The sequence below is a fragment of the Lissotriton vulgaris genome, chromosome 2_1 (assembly GCF_964263255.1).
Source record: "Lissotriton vulgaris chromosome 2_1, aLisVul1.2, whole genome shotgun sequence".
Lineage (NCBI taxonomy): Eukaryota > Metazoa > Chordata > Amphibia > Caudata > Salamandridae > Lissotriton > Lissotriton vulgaris.
This window is the reverse complement of record NC_141687.1, coordinates 233877114-233892509: the sequence shown is the minus strand read 5'-3', so window position 1 is coordinate 233892509 and position 15396 is coordinate 233877114. Positions and strand designations below refer to the sequence as shown.

Sequence of the window (15396 nt, the reverse complement as noted above, 5' to 3'; positions counted from 1 at the left end):
CCAGGGTAATCGACAAAATAACTGTAGCCAAAGTCTTGTTGAGAGAGTTAATACTATGCCTGGGCAGAGATTCACCCTGCAAAACTATGCAGAGTTACCAAAAAACTCAGTGGAATTCTGTGGGCTGGTGCAGTAGGGCTTCAAATCTTCTTAACGCGTTATGCAGAACTGAAGTAGCCAGTTCTGCCAAGCATACACATGGCATATTAAACATGTTATAAATAAAATATCTGCAGAAAGCTTTTTTTTGCTCTGCTATGCATGTGTCTCACTTCACTTCACTCTCTACACAAACACAGTTGACAAAGCGGCCTGGCAGGCTGGCACTACTTGACTCCGCCACCTGCTTTCACTGCAGTGCAGACCTGGGATGCCCTAAGTCATCTAACCTTGACTGTTCCCAAGAACTCTCCCTGTACAGATGTACCCCTTTGCATATTCCCCACACTCAACGCCCGTGGCATGACTCGCGAGTAAAGACACAATGACAACTTGAGGTCCACGCCGGAGCTGACCAGAGAGATATGTCAGAGGGCATTGCAGCGCAGCACAGGGTAGCAGGAGGGACACCGCCTCGGGACCTGGGCCCTGGAGCAGCAGCGTGTAGCACCAGAGGGTCTTCCACCGGTCACCAGTGCCTGACCCAGGTCAAACAGGATTACTTTAGAAGCCATCCCAGTCTCATTGGATGATCATCTAACTACTCTAGAAGTCATTTTCGTGTTGTTAGCCGTCATCGGGCTCTTAAAGTCATCAGCAGAGTTTAGAAACTTGAGCCCGATGATTTGAAGAGGACTTGAAAATCATTATCCGATGACTTCACAAGGTGACTGTTCCTGATGATTTGAAGATGACGTGAAACTGACTGCCTGATTACTTCACAAGATGCATGGCTACTGGTGGTTTTAGGATTGTTTGAAAAGGACTGCCGGATTATTTGACTAGCATCACAGTCTTTTATTTAAAAAGACTGGTTCATAATAATTTTAGGATAATTTGTTGATTGGTTCAGGTACACGTCCAACATTTTAGTTTATTTATTTCTTGCACTGCACTAAACATTAGGCTGGACTGTTACCCATGTGCTTATGCAGAGCTTCTAAAACGAGGCAGTTAGTTTTGAAATGGTTCTCTCTCCCCGTATCACAAGACAATCTCAGGCATAAGTCACTTGCCGTTATTCTTGCAATAGGGATGTATTGCGAGTAGTGTGTTAAATCAAGGTATCTATTTTTACCTGCATAATAAGCATGGCCCAATACTGAGCAATAATAGTTCAACTTTACTGTCCTCTGTTCATGGGAAGGTACACTTCCTCGCTGTAGAAACAATTTATACACCTCAGCATGGGACTCTTGCCCCGGTTAAATCAACCTCGCATTTCCAGGCACGGCGTTGGCACAATTTTTAGAAATCTCTTCCTTTTCATGTGGTGTACCGTGCTGGCAGGTGGCTTGGCATAGGCGCTGCTTTATACCGCCTGACAGCTCAGAGAGGCCCAGCTGACGTTACAAAAGAAATGGCTTTAATTTTTAAGCGATTCGTATGAACAGGTGAATGAATCTTCTGTACAGCGCCTACTATTCACTAGAAAATAAATTCCTCAAAAGAGGAGAAACCTTCCTTTGCACTCTGCCAATACAGTGAGCACTACCAGAGAAGGGCGGGATGAGTTATGGTTCCATGCTCGTCAGGTCCTGGCCTCTCTGCTGATCCAGTCCACAAAGCAGCAATATATATTACCAGACGTGGTGATATTTCGGTGTTTCTATGTGGGAACTGGACGGAGGCAAGCACTCACTTAGCAGCCACCGTGTTCATGGTCACCGGAGCCTAGGTAAAATTTCATTAAGCATGAAATTTCGGGCGCCCAGTTATACAGTGCCAATCCATGTACATCCTATCACAAGTGCCCCTGACTGACCCGAATTTACTGTTTTAATACAAATACAAACAGATTCCACCAGCTTTGAGTGCACAGTCACGGTCATAAACGGAGAAACAGGGGAGTATCACACAGCACGTCACATGGCTCAGCCGAGACTTTCACTGCGCCGGGTTAAGTTAGCTTTGATGCACACGGAAACAACGCTGCGGTTGCTGTACATGTAGCCTTCCACCAATGAGGTCACATGAGATGAAGAATCGCGGCACTGCCCTGAATGCATCTCTGCAGGAAGCCATGTTTCCTTTCTCAGCTTACATTTGGCAAAAGAGTGCCTTCTGGGAGCTGCAGTCCTATTTCACTTCAATTACACACAACAATTGGATTTGTGCACTTGGAAGAAAATGACTGGTCACAGAAAATCACATGCTAAAAGTACGGGAACGGATTCACAAAGTCGTCGTAAACATATATTAATGGCCACAAACGGATGGATTTGCTCTAAGCGGTCACGAAAGGTAACCTAGAGGTTGAAAATTAATTTAATCATGTATGATGAGATTAAATAAAAAATTAACTGGTCTTGCACAGTTTTGTTCTCCTTTCTCGTGTGTTCAGATGATTGCTGTCAGGTGCTTTAATTCAATGCATCTATACTACAGCGCCGAAACGCTAACTCCCAGAATGCAGTAGGCTGTCAGATTAAAGCCCAAGCCTTAAAACATGCGGTTCTGGCGATATGGACCCAGTCATTTGTACTGCAGCTGGTTTAACCCCTCGTAAGCAGAACAAGAACCCCAAAACTACGGCTTGTGGAGTACTCAGCGTCAACTCCGGATATTGCCCTGCGTTTGGACTTCTGTGCGCGGCATTAAGTGTCACAGATGCCTTGATGCAGGGGTAATCTTCACGCAACAAAACAGGATGAGGGCTTGAAGTATGTCTCCCTTGCTGTTGTACCTTCACATGCTGTGCGAAGACCCTGTAAATGAATGAATGAATGAACTACTTATTTCATGGATAACCTAATACATCACTTATTTAGGGAATATGTTATTTGAATGGACTTTTTGATGTCGCCCTCACTTATCGCCATGGCTTGCAGCCGTTAGCACAGGGAAAGACCATGAATAACCAGTATGAATTTATTTTACATTGTGACGCTAAGTGACAGAGTAGCTGCTTTCTGGAACGGGTTATGTCATCAGCATACCTGACACACACTGTCTTCCGTTTTTCGGCAGATTACATTTTAAGCATACATGTTATCATTGGTAGTAATAAGTACAGGGCAGCGTTGGGGTTGCTTATAATTTGTAAACAACAATCATTGCTTTGGAACAGCAAACTATGTTTGTTTTAAAAAAAATTATTTTGCAGGGGATACTTTTATACTATAAAATGGCCTATTACTATGGTAAAACGTTTTTATTGCTACGTTGAATAAAGGTCTTTTAAATAATCCACATGTGGTCTATATGCACCTACTGCCTAATTCCGCTCTTATGGGATGTTTTAAATGGGGTACCTATGCAGACAAACCCAGCTTTACTAAAGTATTACATTTGGACAGATCATATTGTGCATGAGCTGCATGACGATGTATTTTCTTTCCCAAGATCACAGTGTTGATGTGAGCTGGGAAGCTAAGACTAGAACATAGGTCTTTCTGCGCAACATACAAACTTGGCCACATTTCTCCTCTCGGGCCAAGCTTCACGCAGATTGCTGAAACGTTTGCATTTCCCCATTGGTACAACTAGATTTGCTTAGACAGCACAGTGTCAGTTCACACAGTAGGACGACAACCACGAACTGCAGTACTTCTCTCTGTGTGCTCGTTTCAGAGGCAGCAACCTTGAGTATGACGCTGGAAGATGGCATGCTCACTGCCTTTCAAATAATTGATAGATACACCTTGACACATCATTCTGGGCTTGTGTCACCGTCACAATCCACTCAGACACAGTCCCCAGCTTCAAAGTCGACCCCTGTCTCCATCCGCTTTCATTTCTTACTTGCATCAATTTCCCCAGCCCCTCCTGCCTCGCAGTAGCACTACAGGCTACCTTTGGGCTAATTTTGGTAGGATCCAGTAGCTACCATGCCGCAGCCGTCCCTGGTTGAAACGGAAGTGGAAGCCGAGTTGTTCTAGTCTGTGGCCGAGTGAGGAGACTAAACACGGTGCTGCACCGGAGTGTGTGCACACGGATCGGACTGCACCGGGAATGAAGAAAAGTGCTCTTATTTCTTTGGTATTTTTTTCGAGGGGACGGGGGTTCGGGTGAGACGTGGAAGTGAGGTGGGTGTGATTACTCACCTCTCCTCCACTTTGGAGTACTTTGCCGCGCTTTTATTTGAAAGGCGGGAACCCGCCTTTCTTTAAGACGCGGCGCTATGCTGTGCTTTATGTGAGTGAGCTGGAGGTAGGATTCAGCTTCTCACAACTTTACCAAGAGTGGGAACTTTTCTTAGAGGGTATTATAGGATCCCATAATATGTGGACTTTTGGGACGCCACAGGCAACTTCCTATTGAGGCAGTGTGTCTGAGCTCGCTTCGCAATATCGACGCTACAGGCTCCGATCAATTACACTCTCTTTAAATAAAAAGCTTGTGTCGTAGAGATTGAAGGTGGGATTTTTAATCGCCATACCTAATCTTTGGCATGGCCTCACTGCAGAGTGCAGACTTTGAAATTGGGGGCTGGGGTTCGAGTCCTAGCGTCGGATCCCCATCCTGTGATTCTGAGCAAAACACTTAATAGCTGGGCATTATGTGGGAAAGTTGCAATGATACGATGAGCGGTCTGCATTTGTAGCCCGTGCTTGTGACTACGTGGGTGCTCCTCTGACCAGTGCACCGTGAGATGCGAGGGGGAAGCTTCTCCCCAAAGGCGCAGCTACGCTCCATGCACCCCTGCTTCAGCCCTGGCCCTGTGTTGTGTAGGGAAAAGGCTGCCTGTGGTGGGTCTAAAACTCTTATCAGCATTCCAGCGTCACTACTGCCCACGTTGCCGCGTGGGTAAGTTTTCCCACTAGCCAATGTTAAAAAAAGTTTATCAATAGATATGTGTAGCAGAACAGAGCATACGTCATCACTGTGTGTTCATATGCTACTTTGAATATCAAAGTTAGAATAATTATTATCGCCTCAACAAATAATTTGTTTTATTTATGTGTTATTGACGGGATGCATGGAGAAATGTGTGTAGGACAGAAAACAAGACAGTACGTGGGCAGAGTATGATGTATTATCTTTTTCCTAATTGTTGACTCCCATGGATTCCCCCCCCAGGACTGTCCTCTTCCACTTGTTTATATTTTCTCTCTGCTCGGGGACCAGTGTAAAAAGTCAGAAGAATTCTTCAGAGCTCTTCGCACACTTTCGTGCGTTTCCCTTCATCATCACAGCAACCGCTTCATAGTCGCCCCTTTCATCTTGAACCATGGCAGGCCATGAGCCTCTCTCTTTTTCTGCAAGCGCCCACATAATACTGAAATTAGGGTGGCATCCAAGGCACTAAATTTCCAGACACGTTTGTCCGCAGAGTGGACGCTGTTCCTGACTGGTGAGCACTGTTGCACCCGGGGCTGGCTGCGGCTGGTGGCGGTGCAGGCCAGGTGCTGGGGCATGGGGCAAGGGCTGCTACTGTGTCAGGCGCCGTCGCTGCTGCAGTGCTAAGGCTGTGTTGCTGGAGCCATCTCTTGCTCCACTAAGCCAGGCATCGGCTGCCCTCCACGCCCACTCTGAGGGCACTGCTGGTGAGCACACCTTGGGAGTAGCACCAGTGTCATTTGCCCAGACCACATCTGGTTTGCTGGCTGCGGTAAGAATTTAAGAATGAGGTCTGGGCCTGCGCTGCTGTTGTGACTGTCGTTGCAGGGGAAGTTGATAATATGCTGGGGAACCTGCGGTGGAGGAGGAGGTGAAAAGCGAGTGGGTGGGGAGTATTTCTCAGCGGTCTTCGTGGTTTTAAGCCAAGCTGTGACACATTTCAGTTTTGTTTTCTTGTACCTGGGCGGCATACACGCTACTACCCTTGTGTCCATAATGTTACACCATGCCTGTCTCTTCATAGCTACATCCTGTTTCTCTGCAGTGAACACTAATGCTTTCCCAGAGGGTGCCACATTGCAGTTAACCTGAGGCGCCCAGTGCTGAGGCTGAAGGCTTAGAGAGCTTACCGTAGTGCCTGTCGGTAGGTCAAATAAAGGTTCAGACTTCAACACCATGGCCTCTCTGCAGAGAGATGTTCACATGAGTGCCTATTGTGATTTCTATCTTATATAAAAGTGTGTGAAGGAGTAATAAGCAGATGTCAAAATACTGAGTGCACAAAAAAGGAAAGTGTGTTTGAAGGTGAGGAAAGAGAGGGTGGGTAGGCGCGTGGTTAAGGGGGCCATACACATAGTGCTTGCACGACACTGAAAAATAAAAGGCTGAGGAAAGAGACGATGCAATATATGCAGAATTAGGTTTTCAAAAAGATGCAGAGAAAAGGGGGGACCTGTGGCTAATGGTGAAAGACTGCAAATAAAAGCAGTTTGAAAAGAGAACAGGAGCGATCAGAAACTCCGAAGACTAGTAGCCCTTTCACAGATCTTAGTAATAGTTAATTACTGCTTACATTTACTTGCAAGAAAATATAACTCAGTGTCGCTCATATGCAGGCCCACTGGAATTATTGTAGGAGAGGGGCAAATAATGCAACAGGGTCGAGTTATTTGTGAGGCAAGAAAAGTCAAATGCGGCACATTTTGTGATGGTACTACTTCCGTATTTTGACATTTTTAAGCTTGTTAACAGTGTGTGGGCATTTTGTTGTGCCTCATTACTACCATCTTAACACAAAACTATAGCAATATACAAAGTTGACCAGTCAACCTTTGCAAAGGGCCTTCCACTGCTCAGCAACGTGTTGTGTTTTTACTAACTTTTGAACCATTTGAGGTAGAAACAAAGTTGTTTTTAAAATCTGCAGATTATGCAGCAGATGATAGATTATGTGGCAAATGCAGCAAATCTACAATTATGCGAAAATACCAGCACAATCACCTAATTCCAGTGGCCCTGCACATATGCACATGGACTCCACCAAAATGTCGCACTTGAGCAGTCTGTAAACTTGGCTTCTATGTTTCTGGTGATTTGCAGCAGTTTGAAGATCTTTTCGAGTTTATCGTTGCTCAAATGGGTGTAATTTCTGATATTCATAAATTTCCCTTTTCTTCATTTTTGCTTGCAAGTTTGTATCACTCAGTCATTTAATGTCACTCATAATTACACTGAAATTACGAAAATGTCACACATAAGCAATCTGAAACCTTGGCAGCTATGGAGTTATGTTCTTCCTGATTATGGGAGTCATTTTGCTCACTTAACTGCAACGGAAAGAGCTCCGATTATTAAATACTTGACCTGATGTAAAATTGTAATTGATGTAAAATGCACTGGAAGTTAAAAAAAATGCATAGACAATGCTATTTTCGTTTTTTTTAACATATGCACAACTTTATTTTGGTCTGCTGCAGGGAAGGGGTTTTCATTGTGATTGGAGACTGATCAATGTGCCTTTGCGGCCAGAGCTGCCTGCTTTGCAATCGGGGAACCAGGTTCGAGTCCTGGCGTCTGTAAACGGCTTGTGATTCTGGGCAAATCACTTAATCTTTAAAAGTCTGAAAAAAGATTAATATGACCTTGTGCAATTTGAGACGTAGTCTTACCATTCATAATACCTTCGGGTTGAGTTCACACTTTGAAAAACTGCCTAAAATATATTTGCAGCGATACGGACAGTTACCATGCTTCCTTCTGGTACTCTAAGTCTTGGCAGCTTTTTTCCCCACTCTAAGCCCTTTACTCATCAGTACACAAGGATTTTTAAATATAAAGGTTCCAAATCGTATCTATAATGAGCGGGTGAAAGTCCGAATTAAGCATGCAAGATTGCAAACCCTGATTTGCATGTTGGATAAGGCTATTCCGGAACCCATAAGGATTAGTGGTGAATTAGTATAGTGAAATATGAAATTAATTTGAGTGGTGGACATGTTAGTCTGTTATTTGGATTGAAAATGATCGTGAGGGGATGGAAGGATTTAGGATTTTTTGTTTTGTATGTTGGATAAATAGAAATATATAAGCATAAGTGCAATGAGTACGCATCCAGTCTCTTCACCTCACGAACCTCCCCCCCCCCCAAAATTTAATGGATGTGTTTTTTTTATTTTATGTAGCCTGGGTGTGCTTGTCAGTTCTCCCAATCTGGCACTTGTTTGTCCGTTCCATGGTCTCTCGGACGTTAAGTGATGCTTCAAGCTGATCCCAGAAAGAATATGCTGATCAAGCTGAACCCAGGCAGCACTGTGGATGTGAGTCTGACTTCAATCTAATCTAATCCACCCCACCCCACTACACTCCTGTCTACCCCGCTTCAAACTACCCCACTCCAATCCATCCCAGTCTACCTACTCTACCACAATCTACCTCATCCTACTCCAACCTACCCCACTCCAGTCCAATCTACCCATCTCAAATCCACCCAATCTACCCCATTCCAATCTACCCATCTCAAATCCACGCAATCTACCCCACTCTATCTGCCTTACTCCACCCCAATCTCCCCGATTCCAGTCTACTCCAATATATCCCACTCAACTCTACCCTGATTTACCACATTCCTATCTACCCCAGTTCACCCACATCTACTCCACTACAATCTACCATGCTCTAATCTACCCAACCTACTCCACTTCAATGTACCCCACTCCACCCTAATCTACCTCCACTCTACTCCAATCCCCCACACTCTACTCTATCCTACTCCAATCCACCCAGCCTACCTCACTTCACTCTAGCCCACCCAACCCTTCCCAAATATACCCCAAACCACTCCTACCTCAATCTGCCCCACTCTACTTCAATATATCCCACTCCAATCTACCCCCTTCAATCTAGCCTAATCTACTCTACTCCTCTTTACTCCACCCTACCCCATCCCACTTCATCTCCTCTACCCCAGTATATCCTGCTCCACTCTACCCCTTTCCACTCCAATCTACCCTACTCCACCCAATTCACCTCACTCCAAGTACCCCACTCTTCCCTAATGTACCCCATTCCATTCTACCGCCAATATACCACACTCCACTCTATCCACTCTGATCTACCCCAATCCTCCCAGATCTACCTCTCTCCACTGTACACCACTCTACTCAAATCTAGCCCCCTAAATGTACCCCACTGTTCACCCAAGTTAGCCCACTCAACACCACTACAGCCTACCCCACTCCAGTCTAACTCACTCTACCTCAATATACCCCACTACAATCTACTCCACTCTTAACCAATCTACCCCACTCCATGCTACCCCAATCTACCCTTTCCTACTCTAAACCAATCTGCTCCAATCGGTTACCTCAATCTACTCCACTTCAAGTACCCGCTCCACTCCAATCTACCCTTCTCCACTCCAACCTACCCTGCTCCACTCCAACCTACTCTACTCCATTACAATCTACCCTACTGTAATCCACCCAATCTACCCACTTTACTTCAGTCTGCCCCACCTCACCCAAATCTATCTCACTCCAATCCACCCCACTCTTCCCCAATCTACCCCAGTATATCTCACTTCACTCAACTCTAATATACCCCAATGTACCCCGTTCCACCTTTTCCTCCATTTAGCCCACTCTACACCACTACTGTCTACCCCACTCCATTCTAAATCACGCTACCAGACTACAATTTAATCCACTGAATCCCACTCCACTCTAAACCAATCTACCCTACTCTATGCTACCCCAGTCCACTCCACGCTACTCTAAATCTACCTACTCCATTCCACTCTACCCTGATCCCCTGCGTCCCACCAAATGGCTGTAAAAGATCAATTGTTCAGATATAAAGGGCTAGATGGAGAAATGGAAAACACTTCCCTGACACCTGTACGGTGGGCACCACAGAGCACATTGAGGCAAGAAAAAGAGGCCTTGGAGGGGCAGCCACCATACTGACCCTCAATATGTGACAAACCCCCGCAAAATCGACACACTGGTTATCTTCAATGGTTTTGGGAAATCCTGCAATATATTTCTACGTAATGTAAATCATTTGTATGTATTTTTCTAAAGTGTTTGTTTTTATTTCATATGGTTAATAAATATGCATTTTTAGGTTGAGCTTTGGCAGCGCGCAAGTGTTGCTGCAAGCAAGACCTTCTGTAATCGATACAACCACTTTATCCCTGCCTACAATTGGTTTATTTCAGCGTTGGACTTCTTTGCCGCCTCCTGTCTTGTTCCCACAGCTGATGCCTCACTTCCTTTGAAAACTCAGGAGCACCAGTGTACTAAGGTTTGCCTTCCTTATAGCCTTTGTGTAAGAAATGTTGTATGTATCTTTATTCATGCTTTTCTCCAGTCGCTGCTTCTGCCAGTTTTGATTCCCCTTCTGCTTCGCATTACAAAGCCCTCCCCCACCATACAAGCGCACACAGCCCCCTAGAGCAGTCGTCTTTTCTCCATCATTGCTTAGGTTAAATTTTGTTGCTTTCTGCCCTCTTCACGATGCCATCCTTCTAGTTTGGACGGCATTTGCCAATCCATGTGTAGTAAAGTAATGCAGCAGTAGCTCAGAAACAGCCTCCTTCTTTCCAAGCCCTTTCTTTCCTCCACAGCAGTCGGCAAGCTGCAACGGATGGGTAGGATTGAGATGCCACACAGCATGACACGCCCACCCTGGCTTCTGGGAGAGTCATTGTCCAGAGACCATGCCTTTCTCAAGCACACATTATTAGGTAAATCAGTGCAACCATTAAAACAAGCATTTCAGCTGTTCATAGTTAAAACTGACATTTGCTGTGGCAGTGCACAGTTAATTATGTTTATAAAGCGAAAGGAAAACAATTACCTTTTTAAGTTGCACGAGAGGAGAGGCCAATCCGGGCAGTGGCCCAAATAATTATTTTTATATTGGAAAAAGGGTGTATAAAAGCAAAAAGTAAACCTTTGTATTGTGATGCTGTCCTTCTGTAATTCAACTAGCTTTTTCTTAGCCTGGTTATGCAGCATGGCTGAGAGCCCACATCTTTGTTTGCCTGATTCTGCAGAATGGGCAGTGGCCCTTTTTTTGTAAGCTTAGTTATTCACCTTATGGTAAAAGAAGTTATATGTATAATTGCAAAAAAACTAACCTTAACAAATGCCACTGTAGCCATCAATTAGACCCCCAAAATATACATCCTAGTTAATACTAGGCAAAAATCATATTTTCCTAGATAGGATGTAATATGAAAAATCTACACAAAAAGGTGCTGGGTCAGATAAGAATATAGCGTCTCCTTAAGAAATCAGGAAACTAACTTGCATCTATTTTCTTTATTTCCAGCCCATGTTAAATACGGAACACAAAAGAATAACCGTTTTTCCGCTGTGCGTTTATCAGATAAATCAGATAAGTAACTATGATATTCTAACCATATATAACATCATCGTCCTACAATATACCTGATAGACGAGGATTCTTTGGTTAAATATATCTTTCTTCTCTCATTGTATTCTTTACAGGACGAGAGGCAGAAGAAACTGGCGCGAAGAAACAGAGTTACACAAGCCGGTACCTCTGGCAAGGGAACATGGATGTGGACAGGAACCCGGAAGAAGAGATCAACGACCTGTAAAAGGCAGACCCGCGTAAAGGAGCCGTAACATGTCAGAGACGTCCAATCAAGGTACCACGAATTCCCGAATGCGGGACAACAGGACCCGAGCAGGTAAGTAGACAACACAAAGGGAGTGCGGGAAATGCTAGGCAGATATGTAACTGAATGCGAACCACGTTCTTGTCACGGACCAATCAATTTATCCACACTTGACCCCACCCAGCTCCCTGTCTGCAATAGGAGCGGGCTTGACTGACAATGGCCGCACCCTGCTCTCCTTGAGCCTTGTTCTGACTTATGCTGGGTGTTTAGGGCCTTATTTTTTGTGAACCAGCTTTTGTGTCGTAGATTATAGCCATCTTTAATATTACCTGTTTTAGATGCTGAAAGAATGTAGAATGGATCCCTGTTTAACAAATTTGAAATGCTTTGATAGTTATGGAACAGATAGATCACTGGTCTCCTGGAAAGCTGTCAATCTGCCCTGATAGTATTTCCAGAGGCATATTTGTTTGAATGAGTGGTGGTGAAGGGGATTGGTGCCTCAGTCATGCAACTGTATAGGGACAACATTGAATCAGTCAACTGCCAAACTTCTCACTTCCTCAAGCTGGAAAAGAACACACAGGATATCTCTCTCCTGTCTCTGAATGTCTTAGACGTCTATTTCTGACCTGCACCATCACTTGGCCATGTGAAAGCCACTGCAACTGTGGCTGTGCATTGAGATTCAGTCTTACAAAAATGTTTGAACCCTTGCAGCGATATTACCTTTCTCATGCTACCGTGGCATAAAAAATATGTCCATGTGCTAATATATAGTCAACCCCTAGTTTTTCCAAGTTTTTCGCAGCCAGTAAGACTAAGCAACTTGCAGCCTGAAAAAAGAAATAGCAACAGGTGACCTGACATTATATATCCATTGTCCATGGTCTGGAGAACAGAGTTGTGCCCTGTTCCTAATAATCATGAGTCCATTAAGTTATGTGGTCAGTGCCCCATTCCGCATGGCGGTGAACAGTGCCATGGGGCAAATTTGCCTTGCTTTGCTATTACTAGGCATGGCCTCATGGCTCTGTTTGCACTTGTCAACTAGTATAGGGGGATTCTGTTGCCCAAGCAGAACCACACCCAGCCACAACTGGCACAATTTCCACTCTGATTGATTTAGGACTATGAAAATACATGAATATGCATACAGTGTTAAAATATATGTTTGCATATATGGTCCTGGATCATGTTATCGTACACGGACACCTTCACACTTAACTAACAGCAGTCTGCAAAAGAGCAATGGGGGAGGGGTTGTTACTCATTGAGAATTTGCGCTACAAATGACATGCAAATCTGGCACATAGCCTTGAGTTGGGATTTAATTTCAGCTCTCCCAATAATTAGATCAGTTGCCCTGTTCCTAGCATTTGGTTGTAAGCTCCTATTTGGATTTCTGGTCAGTATGGCAATTTTTTAGACTGTTTTCCAAATAAGAATACTGTAAATAGAGCTCAGGCTCAACGTGGCTGCCTCCATGATGGTTTTGTAAATGAAATCTAGTATTGATTGCTTTCTGTTTGCAGAGGAAGCGTGACAGCGTCTGGTGAACAGTGGCAGTTTCTTCACTTGGACAGGCAAGTCTTCTTTCTTTACCTCCTGCCCACCTCTTTGTCAATGCCTTGCTCTCACCATTTCCTCTTTGACCAAGTAACCTTAATGTTTAACTTATGCACCCTTGTAACCATATCTCATCGGGCACACTATATGAAATAAAAGGATTGGAACATTTTAAAGGCAGCCCAGTCTTATTAAAAACCTAAAATAGTGGTGTTAACATGATACTGATATATGTTAATTTCTTTTTTCCTCCAGACTCTATGAAGTCTATGTGCAGGGATGAAGGATGGCCATCACTGGACAACAGCACTATTAGAAGGAAGCTGGCTATAAAGATTTGCAATACTGGAAGAGGACTAAAGAAAACTCTGAATCTAAAAACAAACATTGAAGTTGCTGCCTTTCATTAAGCCTTTTTGTAGTATTCTGGCATTTCTTCCCCTCTTGAACAGTGTCCTGGACTTTCTCTATGTACTCTTGTTCAGTATCCTGGCTCCTATGGGGCCAAAGGTGTGTTTTAGATCAATAAAATTACATGTTAACACAACCCCCATTGATGCTTTTTCATTTAACCTACTTTTTTCAATCTTTTGCCACTGGTCACCACATTAAACAGCTTCATATAATGCTCTGTAGCTCAAAGTAAGGCAAGTCCCAGTGAGTCGGGAGTATGGGAGTAGCTGCACAAGTTGTTAATCTTATCTGAATGAAAAGTATAACATTGTTGAAGCCACTACTTTTGTATGCATGTGGTATTGCTACAGCACAAAGCTAGCCAAAAGGAATCTAAGATTTATTTTGTACAGTGCCCCCATCTCACAGTAGAGTTTAAAAAATAATCTTTCCTGAGTAGGAGAATATTGATGTTATAATTGGGCACGGATTTATGGAAGTATTGTTTTTGGTTTGCTTAAGTTTTATAATGCGGACTTGACATACAATCTATCCAGCATTTATAAACCAGAGCAAATTGGTATTTGTAACAACACTCATCCACATGGGAAAAGTTTTCAGGTTTTTCTAGGAATAGTATTTTTTGTACTGCAAGGGGGCCCTTCCGGTAAAGAACCTAAGCTAGACTCTCGCAGACACCTTTGCACCATAGTGCAAATGCGTGTGCATGGTGCTCGACAGCCTAATGGGGCAGTGGTGCAAGGGAGAGGGTTAGACATGGCACTTTCCTGCTCTCTCCCTGTGATGCAACGCAGCAAATTTGGGTGTTATGCTGCGTTAAGTGACACTTTTGTAAATCTAGGCCTTACTTTAGAACTCATGGCATTGCAAATAATTCATGGTATTGTATAAAGAAGGCATATTGCACCCAAGAGCCCTGTTTTTGACAGGAAGGTACATTGAGGAGGTGATCCTCTAAATATTTCCCTACCAGCAAATCCATATTCCTAAAGTAATAGTGGGACCCTGCAAGGGAATACTGGCAATCGGCTAATGTGCTTGTAACATGGAATTTTTAAAGTGTAATCCTAAATAATCCATGCAAATTTTTGAGTTATCATTAAATCATCCTGGAGTAATCCACACTCATCCTGAAATTATCATTGGATCATTCCAGAGTAATCCACTTCCATCCTAAAGCGGTAATAGGATCATCCAGGAATAATCCACAATCATCCTTAAATTGTCTGGAGCCCATCCTGGAGTAATTCACACTCATCCTAAAGTTGTCAGTTAGTATTTGTGGAGTTGTAAAAGGTAATCACTCCCTGCCAGTGGAAGTCATCAGAACACCATCCTAGAATAGTTTTTGTGATTACAGTAAGAGTCATCAGAACACCATCCTAGAATAGTTTTTGTGATTACAGTAAGAGTCATCAGAACACCATCCTAGAATAGTTTTTGTGATTACAGTAAGAGTCATCAGAACACCATCCTAGAATAGTTTTTGTGATTACAGTAAGAGTCATCCCATTTAAATTTTCGCCCCTGTGGGCAGACTTCAGGATGGTTTGGGATGACGTACCCAGATAATTGCAGGAGAAGTCATCCAATGACTTCAGAATCACTCCAGGATGATCTTCCTTTTTGACCAGGGGACCCTCACCCTGAGACCTTGACCGTGCACGGAAGTTCTGGAACCAGAAAATAGGGGGAGACAGAGAATAATGTCCTAGCTACTGGCATGGTGGACATCCAGGGATCGGGTGCAGGGTCCGGGTAGCGTGAGCGGGCTCAGAAGGAAGATTGAAGAGCCACTCTTTGTCCGCATCGGAGTGGAG

At 44.0% G+C, this 15396-nt stretch overlaps 1 protein-coding gene across 4 annotated transcripts; it reads left to right on the top strand.

The window, feature by feature from the left end:
* Positions 1-4036: 4036 nt before the first annotated feature.
* Positions 4037-13707, top strand: LOC147729904 (uncharacterized). Of its 4 annotated transcripts, none has more exons than XR_015308561.1 (7): positions 4037-4123; positions 8124-8258; positions 10160-10269; positions 11278-11347; positions 11457-11662; positions 13129-13179; positions 13418-13707. XR_015308561.1 is itself a non-coding variant. In XM_086958523.1 (6 exons), exons 1-4 carry the CDS (start codon positions 4114-4116, stop codon positions 11567-11569), a joined length of 279 nt encoding a protein of 92 aa, XP_086814649.1. In that variant the 5' UTR covers positions 4055-4113; the 3' UTR covers positions 11570-11662; positions 13129-13179; positions 13418-13707. The 4 variants fall into 4 exon arrangements, 2 of the variants coding, with proteins under 2 accessions (XP_086814649.1, XP_086814648.1); XR_015308560.1 differs by having other exon boundaries at positions 4049-4169; XM_086958523.1 differs by lacking the exon at positions 8124-8258 and having other exon boundaries at positions 4055-4123; positions 10160-10245.
* The last annotated feature ends 1689 nt before the right edge of the window (positions 13708-15396 follow it).